General features: G+C 30.5%; 1 protein-coding gene across 2 annotated transcripts; it reads left to right on the top strand.

The window, feature by feature from the left end:
• Positions 1 to 10,827: 10,827 nt before the first annotated feature.
• Positions 10,828 to 16,639, top strand: LOC123215806. Of its 2 annotated transcripts, XM_044636054.1 has the most exons (12): positions 10,828 to 11,296; positions 11,606 to 11,722; positions 12,254 to 12,505; positions 13,245 to 13,454; positions 13,764 to 13,880; positions 14,272 to 14,523; positions 15,252 to 15,311; positions 15,398 to 15,556; positions 15,671 to 15,832; positions 15,934 to 16,050; positions 16,141 to 16,248; positions 16,359 to 16,639. In XM_044636054.1, the coding sequence occupies exons 1-12, from the start codon at positions 10,949 to 10,951 to the stop codon at positions 16,485 to 16,487; spliced, it is 2,031 nt and encodes a 676-aa protein (XP_044491989.1). In that variant the 5' UTR covers positions 10,828 to 10,948; the 3' UTR covers positions 16,488 to 16,639. The 2 variants fall into 2 exon arrangements, with proteins under 2 accessions (XP_044491989.1, XP_044491997.1); XM_044636062.1 differs by lacking the exon at positions 13,245 to 13,454 and having other exon boundaries at positions 10,829 to 11,296.
• Positions 16,640 to 16,658: the final 19 nt, after the last annotated feature.

A 16,658-nucleotide genomic window follows, 5' to 3' on the forward strand; every position in this document is an offset into this window, starting at 1 on the left:
ACCTTCATCATCATACTAATAATAATTAATAATTTCCCACTAAGCAATTCCTCATCAAGATAGTTGGCAAGTAGCTGTAAAAGGGTCCTACTTAACTTTGTCTTAGAATTCCTCCAACAATTTAAACACATTTAGCCAATCGAAACATGGGAGGCTAGCTCAAGGCAAAGACAAATACTGACTGCTTCAAAAATATTCTTTATTTTTTTAATTTCTATTTTTCTTTTCCTCATTGTACTATGTGAAGGGCAAATGTTCTTTGTTTGAAATGGGATACTCTTCTTCCCTAAGTCCAGACATGAAATGGTGAATTTAACAAGGTTTGTTTACTACAAAACCTGTAATTTCAAGGTGGGAGATAATGACATTATCATATCCATATAGATGGTAATCAGTATTATAATCAGTTTAGATTGTTCAGTCAAAAATATAAGAGATTATGGATAAGGTTGTACATAATTTAGTTCAAACCGTAAAACTAATAGATTGAATCGTTTAAAAATTACGATTTTGTTTATAAAATAGTATGGTTTAAGTTAATAAATTTTTGAAAAAAGTTTTCAGTTTAGGTTGCGGTTTGAGCGATTTTCAAATTGAATCAAACCATAAACCATATTTTTTTAAAAAATACACATATATATAATATTATATTCGATAAACAATTAGATGTACAACTTATATTTTTCATATTTATTTTGTTATTTTTCTTATATGTATATTGTATATATATTTTATATTTATTTTTTACATATTTATACTATATTATAAAAAACTATAATTCAAATAATTTTATTAAATAATATATATTAAAAAGTGATTTATTTTAATAAGTTTAAACTGTAATTTAAACTGAACTAAACTATATTTTTTCAATTTGGTTTGGTTTGGTTTGGTTTAGTTTAAAACCGAAAATGGTTTTATTTAATTTAAAATTTTTCAAACTATTTTTTTTGTTTGGTTTAAAAAAAACTCTAAAATTGTATTTGATCGAGCCATATACAACACTAAATATGGGTGTGCTCAGTTTAGTGTAGTTTGATTTAGGAAAATTTTAAAACTCAAACCAACACATTTTGTATTTATTCCTAAACTAAAAAATTATGGTTTGATCGAATTTGATTTATGGTTTGGATTTTTAAAAATAAAATATATTATTATCAATTAATAATATGTTTATTAATCACATTTTCAATGTTATATCAAGTTTGTTAAATTTTAATTGTTTTTAGTGTTAATATTATCTTAAGCATACTGTACCAAAAATTAAGAATATTCATTGATGCCTGAATAATTAAATATATTATTAATTGTAAATAAGTGAAGTATTTATCGATGTACTCTATGAAAAAACTTTGAATTTTGATTAATAACGACACAATTTTCATATTTAGTTTTAATCAATATGTTGTCACTCTATTAAATCATTGGATACACTCTTACATATCGGCTTATTTTATATCGAACAATTACTCTTTTTTTTAATAATGGGTTTTGCTGTTAATTATAAGACTTTATTTTGTTTAATTAAAGTACTTTATATTAGGTGTGAAATTCTATATAATACACTTAATCTTTTTAACAATGACTATAATTTTTTTTTTTGGTAACGAAAAATTCCATCTGAGTTATATTGTCTTTTTGGGATGAAATTAATTATATCGAATAGGTCAACTTTTAAATCTGATGTTCGATCTTATAATTACTAAATTAAATAAATTAAAAGTTTGATTTTTTTTTTTACCACTTAAGTCATTCCTTGAAAGCCCACAACTTTATTCTTGTTTTAACCAAAACTAAGAGGTTGAAATATAACAAGAGTCACAAATAATAATAACAATAATAATAATAATAAGCAAAATAAAGCTTAGTCAACAAATATTGCATCTTCTTGATAAACTTTCTTCAAAAATTTCAAAGCTCCTCACACATGTAGGGTTCAATTTTAACACAAAAAATAAGTTAAACAAGAATATAAATAGCAACCATTCCAATATGATGTACAAATACATATCAATTGCATGAAAAAAATGTATACGTAAAAAAAAAGTTTACGTTTTGATTAGATTTGGAAACCATCTATTTTTAATTCTATTAAACCCTCATTATGACACCTTAAATAACATAACAAAATCAAATAGAGAAATATTATATGTTTATATTTTTAGTACATAATTTAAATACATATATTATATGTCATTATGTGATTAGATATTACTTTATTTTTAATTTAATATCATCCAATTATATAATAATATATTATTTGTATACTTAATTGGTATATAAAAAATATATACGTACAATTTTATTGAATAAAATATATCTCTATGATATATGCAATAAACACTTTTTGGGGGCATTTGATTAAAGGAGATTAAGGATTATTTTAATAATTTATCTTTTATTATTTACATTATTTTGTTTGGTGTATAAGTAATAAAAAATTTTACCAATGATGATGTGGTAAGTAACATGGTTTTAAAAACCGGACCAGACCGGTCGGTCGGACCGGTTGATCCGTGAACCGGCACTGTAGCTGGGTTTGGTTGAATGCAAAACCGTTTTTGAAAGAAAATCGGATTGGACCGCGGTTGAACCGCCGGTTCTCACCTGAACCGCGGTCCAACCCGGTCCACTGTAGAAACCGGTTCAAGGCTGCAGATGCAAAATAAAACACTGCTTGTTTTTCTTCTTTTTCTATTCCCTTGCAGTGCACGCGACGCAGTCCTCAATTTGCAGTTCCTTGCCGACGACGATGACGACGACGCTGCTGATGAAGACGACGCTGCCGACGACGACGCTGCCGACGACGACGCTGCCGTCGAGGGGTGTCAGTTTGCAGGCTTACAAGGCAGCAGTTTCACGACGACTTTCCAGGCTCAAACGTTGGCTGACGAGGGCGATTTCCGTTGCTGTTGTGACCGGCTTCCGGCGACTTCTCAGGCAACGACGGGAAGTTGGTGTTTTGTAAGGCCTTGTAAACTCTTTGGTGGATCAATTGCTTAAGGTTTGTGAAAACTTTATAATATAAATTCACAACATGCCATGATATTGCATGTTTCTTGTTGTTGTGATATTGCATGTTTGTTGTTGTTGTGAATTTGTTACGTTCATAACATGATATTGCAGTAATGGCATGATATAAGCAACCAACTTCATGATATAATATAAAAAATACTACATGTTATGAACGTTTCAAATCATACTGCATGTTGTGAAAACTTTAGGGTTTAGGGTTTAGGGTACTGAAGCAATATAAAGTTATAAAAATTGAATTGCAATCAGGGAGCGATCCTTGGTTTATGTAAAATAATAGTTCAATTTAGGACAAATATAAATTCTTAATTAGAAAATATCAATTGATTTATTATTAATTTATAATTTTATATTATAAATTTGTAATTTTATTATGCATCTGTATTGAATGTCTGGATTGAATGTATTTCATTCGTAATGTGGTTAGTTTCTAAGAATTTGAAAATTTATTATTACGAATGTATAGAGATATGTATTATGATCAAATTACGAATATTATTATTTAGAATGAATGTATGGAGTTATGTATGTTGAAATTCTATTGTTGAATTAAATAATAAAAGTGATTATGAGTTTTTGAGTATTTGCCTTTCACATAACAAATATTGATGATATTAAATTTTAAAATTAAAAATTATACTTTAGGGTTTAGGGTTTAAGGTTTAAGGTTTAGAGTTTAGAGTTTAGGGTTTATAAAAGTTTTTATTTTAAATGCTCAGTATATATTTTATATTAAATGAATATATATATATATATATATATATATATATATATATATATATATATATATATATATATATATATATATATATATATATATATATATATATATATGTTAATTGGTATTTTGATTTTATTGTTATTTTTATATGCAACAGAGAAATAAAGTGGAAGTATGTCTTCATCTAGATCTGGAGTTTCTTCAACACCATGTCGAGTGAAAGGTGATATTACTTGGGCGCATGTTTCTGAGAGTATAGATGAGAATTGAAAGAAGATATTGAAGTGTTTATACTGTGGTAAGACAACTAGAGGAGGTGGGATATATAGAATGAAACAGCATTTGGCCGGAAAAAAAGGGGATGTTGGTCCATGCACTAAAGTTCCTCATGATGTTAGATATCAAATGGTTAATGCATTAGATGAGATTGTAGTGAAAAATAAAGAAAGACAAGAATTTCGTAGGTATGCAACTCCTTTTGGTGCTACTATACCTCCATTTGAAGGTGATACTGCTGTTGAAGAATTTGAAGGGTTGTCTCCTCCTGTGAACATGACTGAAGGTAATACTGATATTGGGTCTTCTGGAAAACAAATTAGACTGACAAATGATTCAAAAAGAAAAAGACCAATTGGCATTGGAGATTTTTTTGCTCCAAGGACTACTAGTGGGGCTCAACCTTCAATAAAGAGTGTTTTGACTGGAAAAGAAGCCAAATGGAGAGCCGATATGGCTGTTATGAGGTTCTTATATGATGCTTGCATTCCCCTTAATGCATTAAATTCTATTTATTTTCAACCTATGTTAGATGCTATTACTGCAATTGGGCCTGGATATAAGCAGCCGACATATCATGAAGCACGAGTGAATTTGTTAAACGATTCAAAGAAGGAAGTGCAATTACTTATTGATAGTTACAGAAAAAATTGGGAAGAAGTTGGTTGTACACTTATGGCTGATGGTTGGACAGATATTTCTAGTAGGTCGTTGATAAATTTTTTAGTATATTGTCCAAAAGGGATTTGTTTTATCAAATCAGTAGATGCATCTGATGTTGTAAAGGGGGCGGACACATTATTTAGGTTGTTTGAGGAAATAGTATTATGGGTTGGGCCTAAAAGCATTGTCCATTTTGTGACTGATAATGGAGCTAATTATAAAGCAGCTGGAGGATTATTGTCTGAAAAATATAAAAATATTACTTGGTCACCTTGTGCCGCACATTGTATCAATTTGATTTTGAAAGATATTGGTGAAATGGATCACATTATTAGAATTTCCAAATGTGCATCTCTTGTGACAAAGTTCATTTATAATCATACATTATTGATAGCTTGGTTGAGGAAGAGAGAAGGATGGAGAGAAATTATACGGCCTGGTGCAACCCGATTTGCTACGACTTTCATCGCATTGCAAAGTCTTTTTGAGCATAAACATGACTTACAAGCGATGGCCACTGACAGGTTTTTTATTGATTCTAGATATGCAAAGAGTAATCAAGGCAAAGAGGTTGTGATCATAATTCTGAATAATAATTTTTGGAATGAAATGGGTATAATTGTAAAAGTTGTGGGACCATTGATGCGTTTGCTTCGTATTGTAGACTCAGATGAAAGACCTTCATTGGGATATATCTATGATGGAATGTATAGAGCTAGATTAGGGATAAAGAAGTTGTTTAAAAATAAAAAGAAATTCTACAAGCCTTATACTCAAATAATCAAGTTGAGGTGGGATAAGACATTGCGTCGAGGTATTCATGCAGCTGCGTATTACTTGAATCCTGCATTTCAGTATGATCGTGAATCTTTTTGCACAAAACCAAAGGTATTATAGGGTTTTCTGGATGTTGTTGAGAGTAAAACATGTATGTTTAATGTTAGTAAGGCGAAGTTAGTAGAAGAGAGTAGAATGTTTCGTGATTGTGAGGAGAGTTTCTCACGCCAGCTTGCTATTGAAACATGCAAAACCACACGACCTGGTATGAATTTAATTTATATGTTTCTTATGTTTCGATTCTTTTTTCAATTTATAAAATTCTATTACGTAATTATTTACATATTATTTTGTATTAGATGAATGGTGGAGAACATATGGGTATAGTACTCCCAATTTACAGAAGTTTGCAATTAAAATTCTTAGTCAAACTTCAACATCTTCAGGCTGTGAGCGTAATTGGAGTGTTTTTGAACGCATACATATTAAGAAGAGAAATAGATTGGAGCATCAACGTGTAAATGATCTTGTTTTTATTCATTATAACTTACGATTGCAAAACAGGTAACACAATTATCAATTATGTTTCATTACATTTATAAATATTTTTATTTACACTATTTTATCATGTTTAATGATTATTTCCAACTTTACATGTACCCTATTTAATGCTCTTTAATCTTTACTTTTTATCATTTTGGCTATTTAGGTTATGTTACAAGAAATCAAATTTTGACCCAATTGATTATGAAAGTATCGATAAAACAGACTTCTGGATAGTAGATGAGGAAGAGGAGTTCGGTGAACTTAATGCAGATGAATTGGATCAAATGCTTTATGGAGAGGGATCTATTCCTATCAATAATGATTCAACAAATTATGATTTGTCACATAATTTCTCAGGTAAAAATATTTTTTTAGTACTTATATAAATATTTACATACTTATATAAATGATTGATTTTTTAGGCTGAAAGAAAATAAAATATTTAATTATAAATTTTGTAGATAATACTATTGAAGAAGATGGTGTAGAAGATAAACAATTGATAGAGAGTGCAACAGAAGCGATGATAGGATCTTTTATCATTATTGATAATGAAGAATGACTAATTATTCATTTATTAAACTTTATATTAAACAAATTATATTTTTGATATGTTTTGTTAAATGTTGAATTGAATATTATTTGTTTCATAATGGTTATGTTGATTGGTTGATTTTATATTTTATTTAATGCATATATTATATTTCTGATTTGTTTTAGTGTTCAATAATTAATAGTGTATGTGTTTGTAGAATTGGATTTGTTTTATGTATATGTTTTGTTTTGATGCAAAATTAATTGTTATTACTTATTATATTTATGTTCAATAATACATATATTTTGTTAATTGTGAACATTAAAAAGTACGCACAATATAAAATTTACTGTATAAAGCATATGTAATTACTAATTAAACATAATTTTTTTAGGTTTTTACATAAAACCGGTTCAAACGGTCCAATCGACCAGTTCAAACGGTTCAACTGGTCCGACCGAAACCGATACTTAAAACGGTTTTTATTCCGGTCCGGTTTTGAAAACCTTGGTAAGTAATATAAAAGATAATTTGATTATCACATCTATCTTAGATATTAAAAGATTACTAAGGTAATCTTAATTTTATTATAACTATATATTTATTTATTAATTTTTTAAAGAAAAAATAATTTTATTTTCAATTAATATAACAAATAACATAAAAAATATTTTAGAATAATTATACCTAAAGGTATTTAAGTAAAATAATATACTAGTATTTTTTTATTATCTCTAACTAAATACAATAATTATTTATATTTACCAATTTTTACAAAATTTTATCAAATATAATAATAATTTATACTCATTAATTTTTAAAGTAATATATCTTCAATTTAATTTTTCGATTTTGATAACAAAATATTTTTTAAACTAAACATCCCCTTTATGTATTAATCTTCTTTCCTATTTTAAACTCTATTATCACTTCAAATCTTCCTTATCCATGACACATGCTGACGGCAAGGTTGAACACAAACCCTAAACCCTGATTTATTAAGGGCAAAGGACTATTTTCCATCCAAGCTTTAGTTGAAATTCAAAAACACATCCATAATAGATGAAAAATCTAAACACTTACCCATTGACTAACTTCTGTTAAAATTTTGGGTTAGAGGGAAGGGTAAAATCATCATTTTACCTTTAAACCATAAAACTCTAAAAATTTATAAGAAAAACCCCCATTTAGTTTGAAAACTAACAATTTTTGCCTAAAATTAATTTTAGAAATTCACTTTTCTCCCTAGGGTTTCTATTTTTCGGCTACTCTCTCCCTTTCCAACAAGCGACACTATCCAACCATCCCTCTCCCTTCTTTTGGACCACCTATCTTTTGTCTGATGCTCGGAGACTCGGATCTCGACCAACATCTCCTTTTCTTTTGCTCGATTAGTCTCCCTGACATCATTCGAGCGTCTATCGTCGTCATCCCAATGTCTCTCATATTCATCTGACATCATCCCGTTGTCATCGTTGCTGAATCGAGCGTCATGACTGAGATCAATGAATTGTGCAATATCGCCTAAGTGTTGTTCAAATGTGATAAATGGGTGGTTGTCCGAGCATTGAACAAAAGATGGGTGATCGCCCTTCCTTCTTCTTTAGTCGTTGATGAAAGATGAGTGGGGAAAGCCAACTCCAGTTGTAAAAAATAAAAACCTTAAAAATTGGAAACCCTGAGGGGAAAATGGTGATTTTTCAAAGTTGATGTGAAAGTCAATTTTCAAAATTCGGGGGGGGGGGGGGGGGGGGGGGGTAGAATGATATAAAATTACATATTTTTTAATATTATTGTTAAAATAATTGTTTAACCTTTGTCTCTAATAAAAAAATTTAACAGAAATTAGTCCATAAGTGGGTATTTAGGTTTTTCATATAATGTGGATGTGTTTTTGAATTTTGGCTAAAATTTTAGTGGAAAATAGTCCTTTGCCCATTTATAAATTACTAACTTTATATTTGTATTTTTTTAATAAATATTTTAATCAATTATCCCGATAACTTTATCTATACCATCCTTTGTAATATAAAATTCACCATTTCTAATTCTGGTAAAACAACCTTATAAATAAAATATTTGTATTAATTTATTTACTTATTTTTGTGTCAAAAAAGGGTACCTCTAGTCAAAATACTCCCTATAACATTACAAATACATGATGAGTAATAATATGTAGATGATCATAACTCAATACGTCCCTTTGATAATTGGGGAAATTATTGCTGCTTTATTTTATGCCACTAAAACTTTATTAGTAATTTCGAAAAAAAAATCTTTATCATATTAATGTTTTTGTTTTTAAAAATATAGTAAAATTATGGACAATAATAATTAATAAGTATAACTACAATATATATATATATATATATATATATATATTAGTAAATTATTTTTACTGTAAATTTAATATTTAAAATTTATTAATAAAACAAATTTTATATTTGAAAAACCTTAAAACAAGATTTGTCTGGTTTTATCAATGCTTTAGATGAGATTGAATTTGAATCAAATCAATTTTAAATATTGATTACTTTTAGCTTTAGTCCGTTTTGGTTGGCTGATGAATAATATTGTAACCAAAAAATAAATAAATAAATTATTGAATAAAAAGAGCATAAAAGTAGCTTGTATATGTATTTATAGTATATAGAAGATGTGTCATCTTATAATTGGATAATTTTAAATTAAAGATAAAATAACATTCAATTATATAATAATACATTATTTATATATTCATTTTATATATTTTTAATGTGTACATATAACATTGCTTTTATTGATAAAATCAACTCTAATATCACAATAAATAATACTATACGTATTTATTTTACATATATAAATAGATATATATTTATATATGTCATCATTTAATGATATTATTTTATTTTAAATTTCAAATATTTACTCATATAATAATATACATAAAATATATATTTATTTATATATTTAAAATATGTTGTGGTAGTTTTATAGTATGACAATATGAAAGAATTAAAATTTCTCTAATTGAAAGCCAAACATTAATCAGAATTTGATTTGATATCGTCACTAATCAGGCAAATAGGGATGACAATGGGGAGAGGATATAATACTTGTCTCCATCTCCGAAGAGGATATCAATCCCCATCTCCTACCCATCTTTATTACAAGGATGAAAATGATTATTCGTCTCCTCCGTGCGAAGAAAAATCTCTTTTCCATCCCCTTCTCGTCTCTGCAGGAAAAAATTTTCTTTCTGTATTTGCAAGAAAAAATCTTCTCTTTATACTCTCTAAACACAATATAAATATATTAAATAATAAAATTAAGTAAAATTAAAATTAATCTATTATTTCAAATGTTACAAATATAATATATTAATCACTTTAATACGTCAATAAAAACTTAAATAAATTTAAAAAACAAAAATAATTTTAAATTATAAAAATATGTTAATATTTTAAATAAATATATTAATATAAAGAGACGAAGATGGATACTAGAATAGGGATGGGGACAGAGACAAGGTTGGGGTGGGACGAGGAAGGGATACATGCATCCCTGTCTCTATTCTTTTCTTTGTTTCTATTTGAAATCTCTTTTTTGTTAAGTTTAAAGGGAGTCAAAATCTTTAAAATTAGATCAAAATTACCATCATTAGAGACAAATCAAAGTTTGATATTGAAATGTGATCACCTCTGCTTCACGCATCTTAGGCATAAACTCACAAGATCCTTGAATCAAAAAACGATATGCTAAGGTCATCTATCAATTGGGATATGACACGTGTGAGAAACTAAATAAACTAATTTTTACAGGTGTTAAAAAATTACAATAAACGAAAGAGGCGGCAGTTGTGTCAGGCCTGGCCTGGTTTTAGCCCACTTAACTGATCGTACGGCCGAAATCAAAATTAGCAGTGGCTGGTCCCCACTCCGCAATCTCGTACAAGATAATGTCACTGATATTTTACTGAAATTAAAAGAGCATAAAATTTGCTTCAGTTTTCAATAATCGGACCGCCCTTCAGGTTTTAAATTTGACATTTACACCCCAAACATTTTTAATTGATAAAATGAAAATAACCAAAGAAACTAAATGAAAGTAATTTTTCATTTTTTATTCGTTATATTTAAAAAAAAAATTCTCTGGCTTTTGGCATAATTAGTGTTTGGTTTGTTTGGCCACATTAATGTTTTTGATATATTCTAAATTTATACTAATATTGCCAATTTTTATTTTTATTTAATAAATGTGAATTTTCACTATGTTTTAGAGATGTCCAAAAGCTCTCAAAACTAGCAAAATTGTCCAAAGCCTATTAATGGAGTAAGAATCCAAGTTGCAGTTGCCTAAATTTACCATTAGATTTCCTGGAAAACAAGAGAGGAAATGACAGCGTGAAGATCGTGAAAATGGAGAACCCCATCATCTTGATTACAAGCTCAGAAGATGAAGCAGAAGGAGATATAAAACAAATGAAATGGAGATCGAAGGTTGATGAGTATAGAATGATTTCTGATCTGAGTGGCTCTGAAAACTTAAAAGAAATGACGGAGGCGGAGGGTTCAGCGAGGACGAAGAAGAGAAAAAGGGCCAAGAAGAGTAGAAACGGTGCGGTTTGTGAAGATGAGTATAGAATTATTTCTGATTTGAGTGGCTTTGACAACCTTAAAGCTATGATAGAAGCTGAGGCTCTCGTGAGAAGAAACAAGATGGAGAAGAAGAAAAAGCTCGAGCCTTTAAATCAAGAGGATGCCACTGTATGTGGGTTTGTTTTTGTTTCTGTATAGTTAATGTCTTATGTTCTGTTTGTTTCTGAGGAAAGTGTGAACTAAAGTATGTAAACGCCCGATGCCTTCTGTGTGAACCATAGTTTATTTTATTGCTTGTTTGGTTTTTGGGAAATACTGAGCTAGACAAAGAAAATGCTTGATGCAATATATGCTGATACTTGCAACTTTATTTGAATGGCTATTAATCTTCAATCTATTGATTTTTTAATTACTTTGCTATTAATTTATCCATTGATGAGCTTTGTTTGAGGTACATATTGTGTTTTTATTTTTTAGGCTAATGCTGCAAATGAGAAAGATGAGCTAGGCAAAAAGGAAGCTGTGAAAATAGTTGAAGCATCAAAACCAGGATCAGTTCAGGTGTTAGAAATGATTGAACCCCAAAATTTTGTGGTAAGTTGAACTTCCATCATATGCTTTATAAATGTAACTTCAATTGACAGCCATAAATTTCAGCTAGGTTTCATATATTCCTTCTTTTTTAGCCACATGCATGGGTAGATAGAATTGCTTGATAGTACCAATTAATCATAGTTGTATGTATTTTGATGGATGCTCTGTGTTAGTTTCGGTAGAGGTTGTACATTTAGAGTTATTTATTTTTATTAGCTAAAGGTATCGAGAGGAGTACTTGTAATACCCCTCCAAAAGTATCGTCCTCTAAAGGAAGATGTCACTAAACATATCTGTGAATACATATAAAATGACCAAATTGCCCTTGAGATGTACCAGTGGAGGTTACAATAACTGGATACCATTGGTTACGTTTAGTAGCGTCTAATATCACAAGTGGGTGGCTGCAAAGGGAGTTGAATCTCTATCTATTAGTTGAAAACAGAGGCCTAATACTCTTATCAACACCTTTGGGGGTCAAAATGGTTTCCATTGTCTATAATAATAAATATTTATGTTGGTTTGCTGTAGATTGATGCTGTGAATGAAAAAGAGGATGCCAGCAGAATTACAACTGGCAAAACCACAAAAGGAATAGGAATTGATGATGGGGTAAATTCTTCTGAATTGATCAATCCATTCTTGCCATCCTCAAGAGCTGACCGAGCAATTTCAGATGTGAGCTGCAGCAGAGGCATTGAAGATACAGTAGGGGCCGCAGTTGGAGCGAGGGAGAAAAGGAGGAGAAGAAAGAAGTCGAAAAGAATCACAGAACAGAATGAGGTACTTGTTCATAAAATTCTATTTTCTGATACACCCCATGAATTTCGTATCCATCCTGTGTGTGCTACTTGACTCTTCTTCAGTAATGTGTTGTTTCTAAAACTCGAAGACTGTAGAGACAATTGGTGAACTTGAGATTAATTGCGAAATAAGGTGATTTTGTCAGTACCTGCCATAACTAGAAAGCAAATTGTTCTTCCTGAATTTGGTTGTGTGACTAATCAATTTCTTTTCAAACTGAAGCCTAGAATTGTTGACTGTTTCTAAAAGCAACTCGGATTCTGTTTATATGCAATGGGAATATGAGAAGATGAAATAAGGTCAGAGCTTTGGTGTGTCAAGATAGATGAAGAACTAAATTATAGAAATGCATTTTTAGGAAGTTAAAAATTGTTTGATGAGATTCTTTTTATAACCTGTATGACATATTTGTTCTTGTAATAAAAACTAAATCTAATCAACAACCAAAGAAATTAAATCACATTAATTTTTCTTTTTTTATTCTTTATATCTTAAAAAAAATTTCTCTGGCTATAATTAGCGATTGGTTTGCCACATTAATACTTTTTTTTTAAATATTTTAAAATATTGCCAATTTTTATTTGTATTTTATAAATGTGAATTTTCACTACTTTTCAGAAATGTCCAAAAGCTCTCAAAAATAGCAAATTTGTCCAAAGCCTATTCATTGTATAAGAATCTAAGTTGCAGCTTCCTAAATTTACCATTAAATTTCCAGGAAATGAGAGGAAATAACAGTGTGAAGAACATAAAAATGGAGAACCCCATCATTTTGATAAAAAGCTCAGAAGATGAAGCAGAAGGAGATATAAAGCAAATGAAATGGAGATCGAAGGGTGTTGAGTATAGAATTATTTCTGATTTGAGAGGCTTTGAAAACCTTAAAGCTATGATAGAAGCTGAGGCTTTAAATCAAGAGGATGCCACTGTATGTGGATTTGCTTTTGTTTCTGTATATTTAATGTCTTATTTTCTGTTTGTTTCTGGGGAAAATGTGAGCTAAAGTATGTAAATGCTTGATGCCTTCTGTTTGAACCATAGTTTATTTTATTGCTTGTTTGGTTCTTGGGAAAAGCTGAGCTAGACAAAGAAAATGCTCGATGCACAATATGCTGATACTTGCTGCTTCATTTGAATGGCTATTAATTTTCAATCTATTGATTGTTTAATTAATTTGCTATTAATTTATCAATTGATGAGCTTTGTTGGAGCTACATATCGTGTTTTTACTTTTTAGGCTAATGCTGCAAAGGAGAAAGATGAGCTAGGCAAAGAGGAAGCTGTGGAAATAGTTGAGGCATCAAAACCAGAATCAGTTCAAATGTCAGAAATGATTGAACCCCAAAATTTTGTGGTAAGTTGAACTTTCATCATATGCTTTCTAAATGTAACTTCAATTGCCAACCACAATTTTCAGCTAGGTTTCATACATTCCTTCTTTTTTGAGCCACATGCACGGGTAGATAGAATTGCTTGATAATAGTTGATATTACCAATTAACTCATAGTTATGTGTATTTTGATAGATGCTCTGGGTTATTTTTGGTAGCGGTTTTACATTTAGTATTCTTTATTTTTTTGGCTAAAAATATGGAGAAGAGTAATTGTATACCATTGGCATATGTTTGGTAGCATATAATATCACAAGTGGGTCGCTGCAAAGGGAGTTGAATCTCTGCCTGCAAGTTGAAAACAGAATGGCTTGCATTGTCTATAATAATATATATTTATGTTGGTTTGCTGTAGATTGATGCCATGAATGAAAAAGAGGATGCCAGCACAATTACATCTGTGGAAACCACAAAAGGAATAGGAGTTGATGATGGGGTGAATTCTTCTGAATTGATTGATCCATTCTTGCCATCCTCAGGAGCTGACCGAGCAATTTCAGATGTGAGCTGCAGCAGAGGCGTTGAAGATATGGTGGGGGCTGTAGTTGTAGTGAAGAAGAAAAGGAGGAGAAGAAAGAAATCGAAAAGAAGAACAGAACAGAATAAGGTACGTGTTCGTAAAATTCTATTTTCTGATGCACCTCTTGAACTTCATATCCACCCTATGGGAGCTGCTTGACTCTTCTTCTGTAATCTGTTGTTTCGAAAACTTGAAAACGTTAGAGACAATCAGTGGACTTGAGATTAATAGCAAATTAAGGTGCTTTTATCATTAACTGCCATAACTAGGAACCAAATTGTTCTTCCTTAATTTGGTTGTATGACTCATCAATTTCTTTCCCTAAAACTGATGCCTAGAATTGTTAAATGTTTCTAGAAGGAACTTGGATTCTGTTTATATGCAATGGGAATATGAGAAAATGAAATAAGGTCAGAGCTTTGGCGTCTCAAGATAGAAACGGAATTTAATTATAGAAATGCATTTTTAGGAAGTAACTTGTTGGTGATACTAGGCAAACCATTGTTTCGTGTTGCAGAGACATGTGCCTAAGGAGAAAGCAATTCTTTTTCATTACAAATATGTATCCTTTCTTCCTATTCTTGATACTTTGAAATGCTGTCAATGAATTTTACTTTTATCCTGCTTTAAAATTTAAATGCTTCTGTATCTCTTTGGTGACTTATATCTGGTAATCCTGGAGCCCTTCAACTAAATTCATAAGATGATTTATCACACCAAAATAAAAATGTGTTTCTTCTCTTAATAAGAGATAATGAGAAATATGACCATTGTTTCTTAAATGATGTTTGGAGTTTCTCGGAAATTGGATTCAGGTGGATGCTGCCAAGGAAGAAGATGATGCAAAAGACAATGCTGTGCTTCGGATGCTTCTTGTAAGTTGAGATGTCCATATTTGATGCACTGTCTAAAAATATTACTCTTTTATGATTTCTTTTTTTTCCCCTCATTTCTTATGCAGCGGAAACCAAGATACTTTGATCCTACAGATTGGTACTGGGTAACATGTTCAATTTGTGGAAAAGAAAATCACACTGAAGCGAGCTGCAAAGTGCGAAAGCGGAAGAAGGCATGCTTTCTTTGTGGGAGATTCAATCACATTTGGAAGTATTGCAGACAGGTTCATAAATGTGCCAATGTTTTCCATCATTAATTTCGCATTGATCCTTTTCCAGCAATTCGTTCGGTCAAAATTTTATAATATCTCGTTGTGAGATCACCTCGATGTCGGCAGGGCCAGGATTGCTTTATCAGAAACAGAACAGACCATCTTGTCAACGGTTGTCCGGAGACCGGCCAGAAGATCAGCCCAAGTTCTATTATATGTTTAATATGCAGGGATTCAGGACATGATATGTTTTCGTGTCAGGGCGATTACAGTGCCGATGATCTGAAGGTCAGCATTTTGTTTTAGATGCAATATTATGTGTCAATAACAATAGACAAATGCGCAAATGCTTCTACACTGTTAAAGCGATTTTCTTCACTTACGTGCAGGAAATACAATGTTACATCTGCCATAAGTTTGGTCATCTCTGTTGTGTCGGATTTCCAGATACAGCGCAAAACCAAATTTCCTGTTACAACTGTGGGGAATCCGGCCATCTGGGTTCTGTAAGTCATTCTTCTGCTGATTTAAAATTACAGAAACAAAATACTCTAACGCTATTTCACTAATGTGATTGAGGCTATATTTTATACAAGGAATGTCCAAATTCCTGCGAAGCTAGTGTTGGAACAAATTCACCTGTCCCTTGCTACAGGTGCGGCGAGAAAGGGCATATTGCCCGCCAATGTAGTACTAATTTGAAGGTTGGTCTAATGATACAAAAAGCTTTTGATCTGGCCCTCAAACACACACACAGAGAAAAGCTAATAAAAGCATGGAAGATGAAACTGAAAGTTGGTTGATCTTGTTGCAGGGTAAATCGAGAGCAAGACTGAGAATCTGTGATATACTACCCACAAGCACAGCCATGACTCGCACAGGGTCTAGTTCCATTTCTGATAACTTTCTTCAAGCTCAAGAAAGGGAAAACAATCCGTTATGATACATTTTTTTTTATAATAATAACTAATTTTTTTTTAATTTTCAGAGTTGTATTGTGCTTTGTTAGATTAAATTATTTGAATTTGTAACAAGTCAATCAACACATTACCCTTTGATATAAAAGTTAGAACCCTTAAATGGATTAAAAACAAATCAAATATTTAAACACACG

This window comes from Mangifera indica, chromosome 1, assembly GCF_011075055.1.
Source record: "Mangifera indica cultivar Alphonso chromosome 1, CATAS_Mindica_2.1, whole genome shotgun sequence".
NCBI classification, from domain to species: domain Eukaryota; kingdom Viridiplantae; phylum Streptophyta; class Magnoliopsida; order Sapindales; family Anacardiaceae; genus Mangifera; species Mangifera indica.

Coding starts and splice junctions, on each gene's coding strand:
- LOC123215806 (XM_044636054.1), top strand. CDS start 10,949: ATGGAGAACCCCATCATCTTGATTACAAGCTCAGAAGATGAAGCAGAA. Junction 12,506..13,244: donor GAATCACAGAACAGAATGAG/GTACTTGTTCAT, acceptor TTAAATTTCCAG/GAAATGAGAGGAAATAACAG. Junction 16,051..16,140: donor AATCCGGCCATCTGGGTTCT/GTAAGTCATTCT, acceptor ATTTTATACAAG/GAATGTCCAAATTCCTGCGA.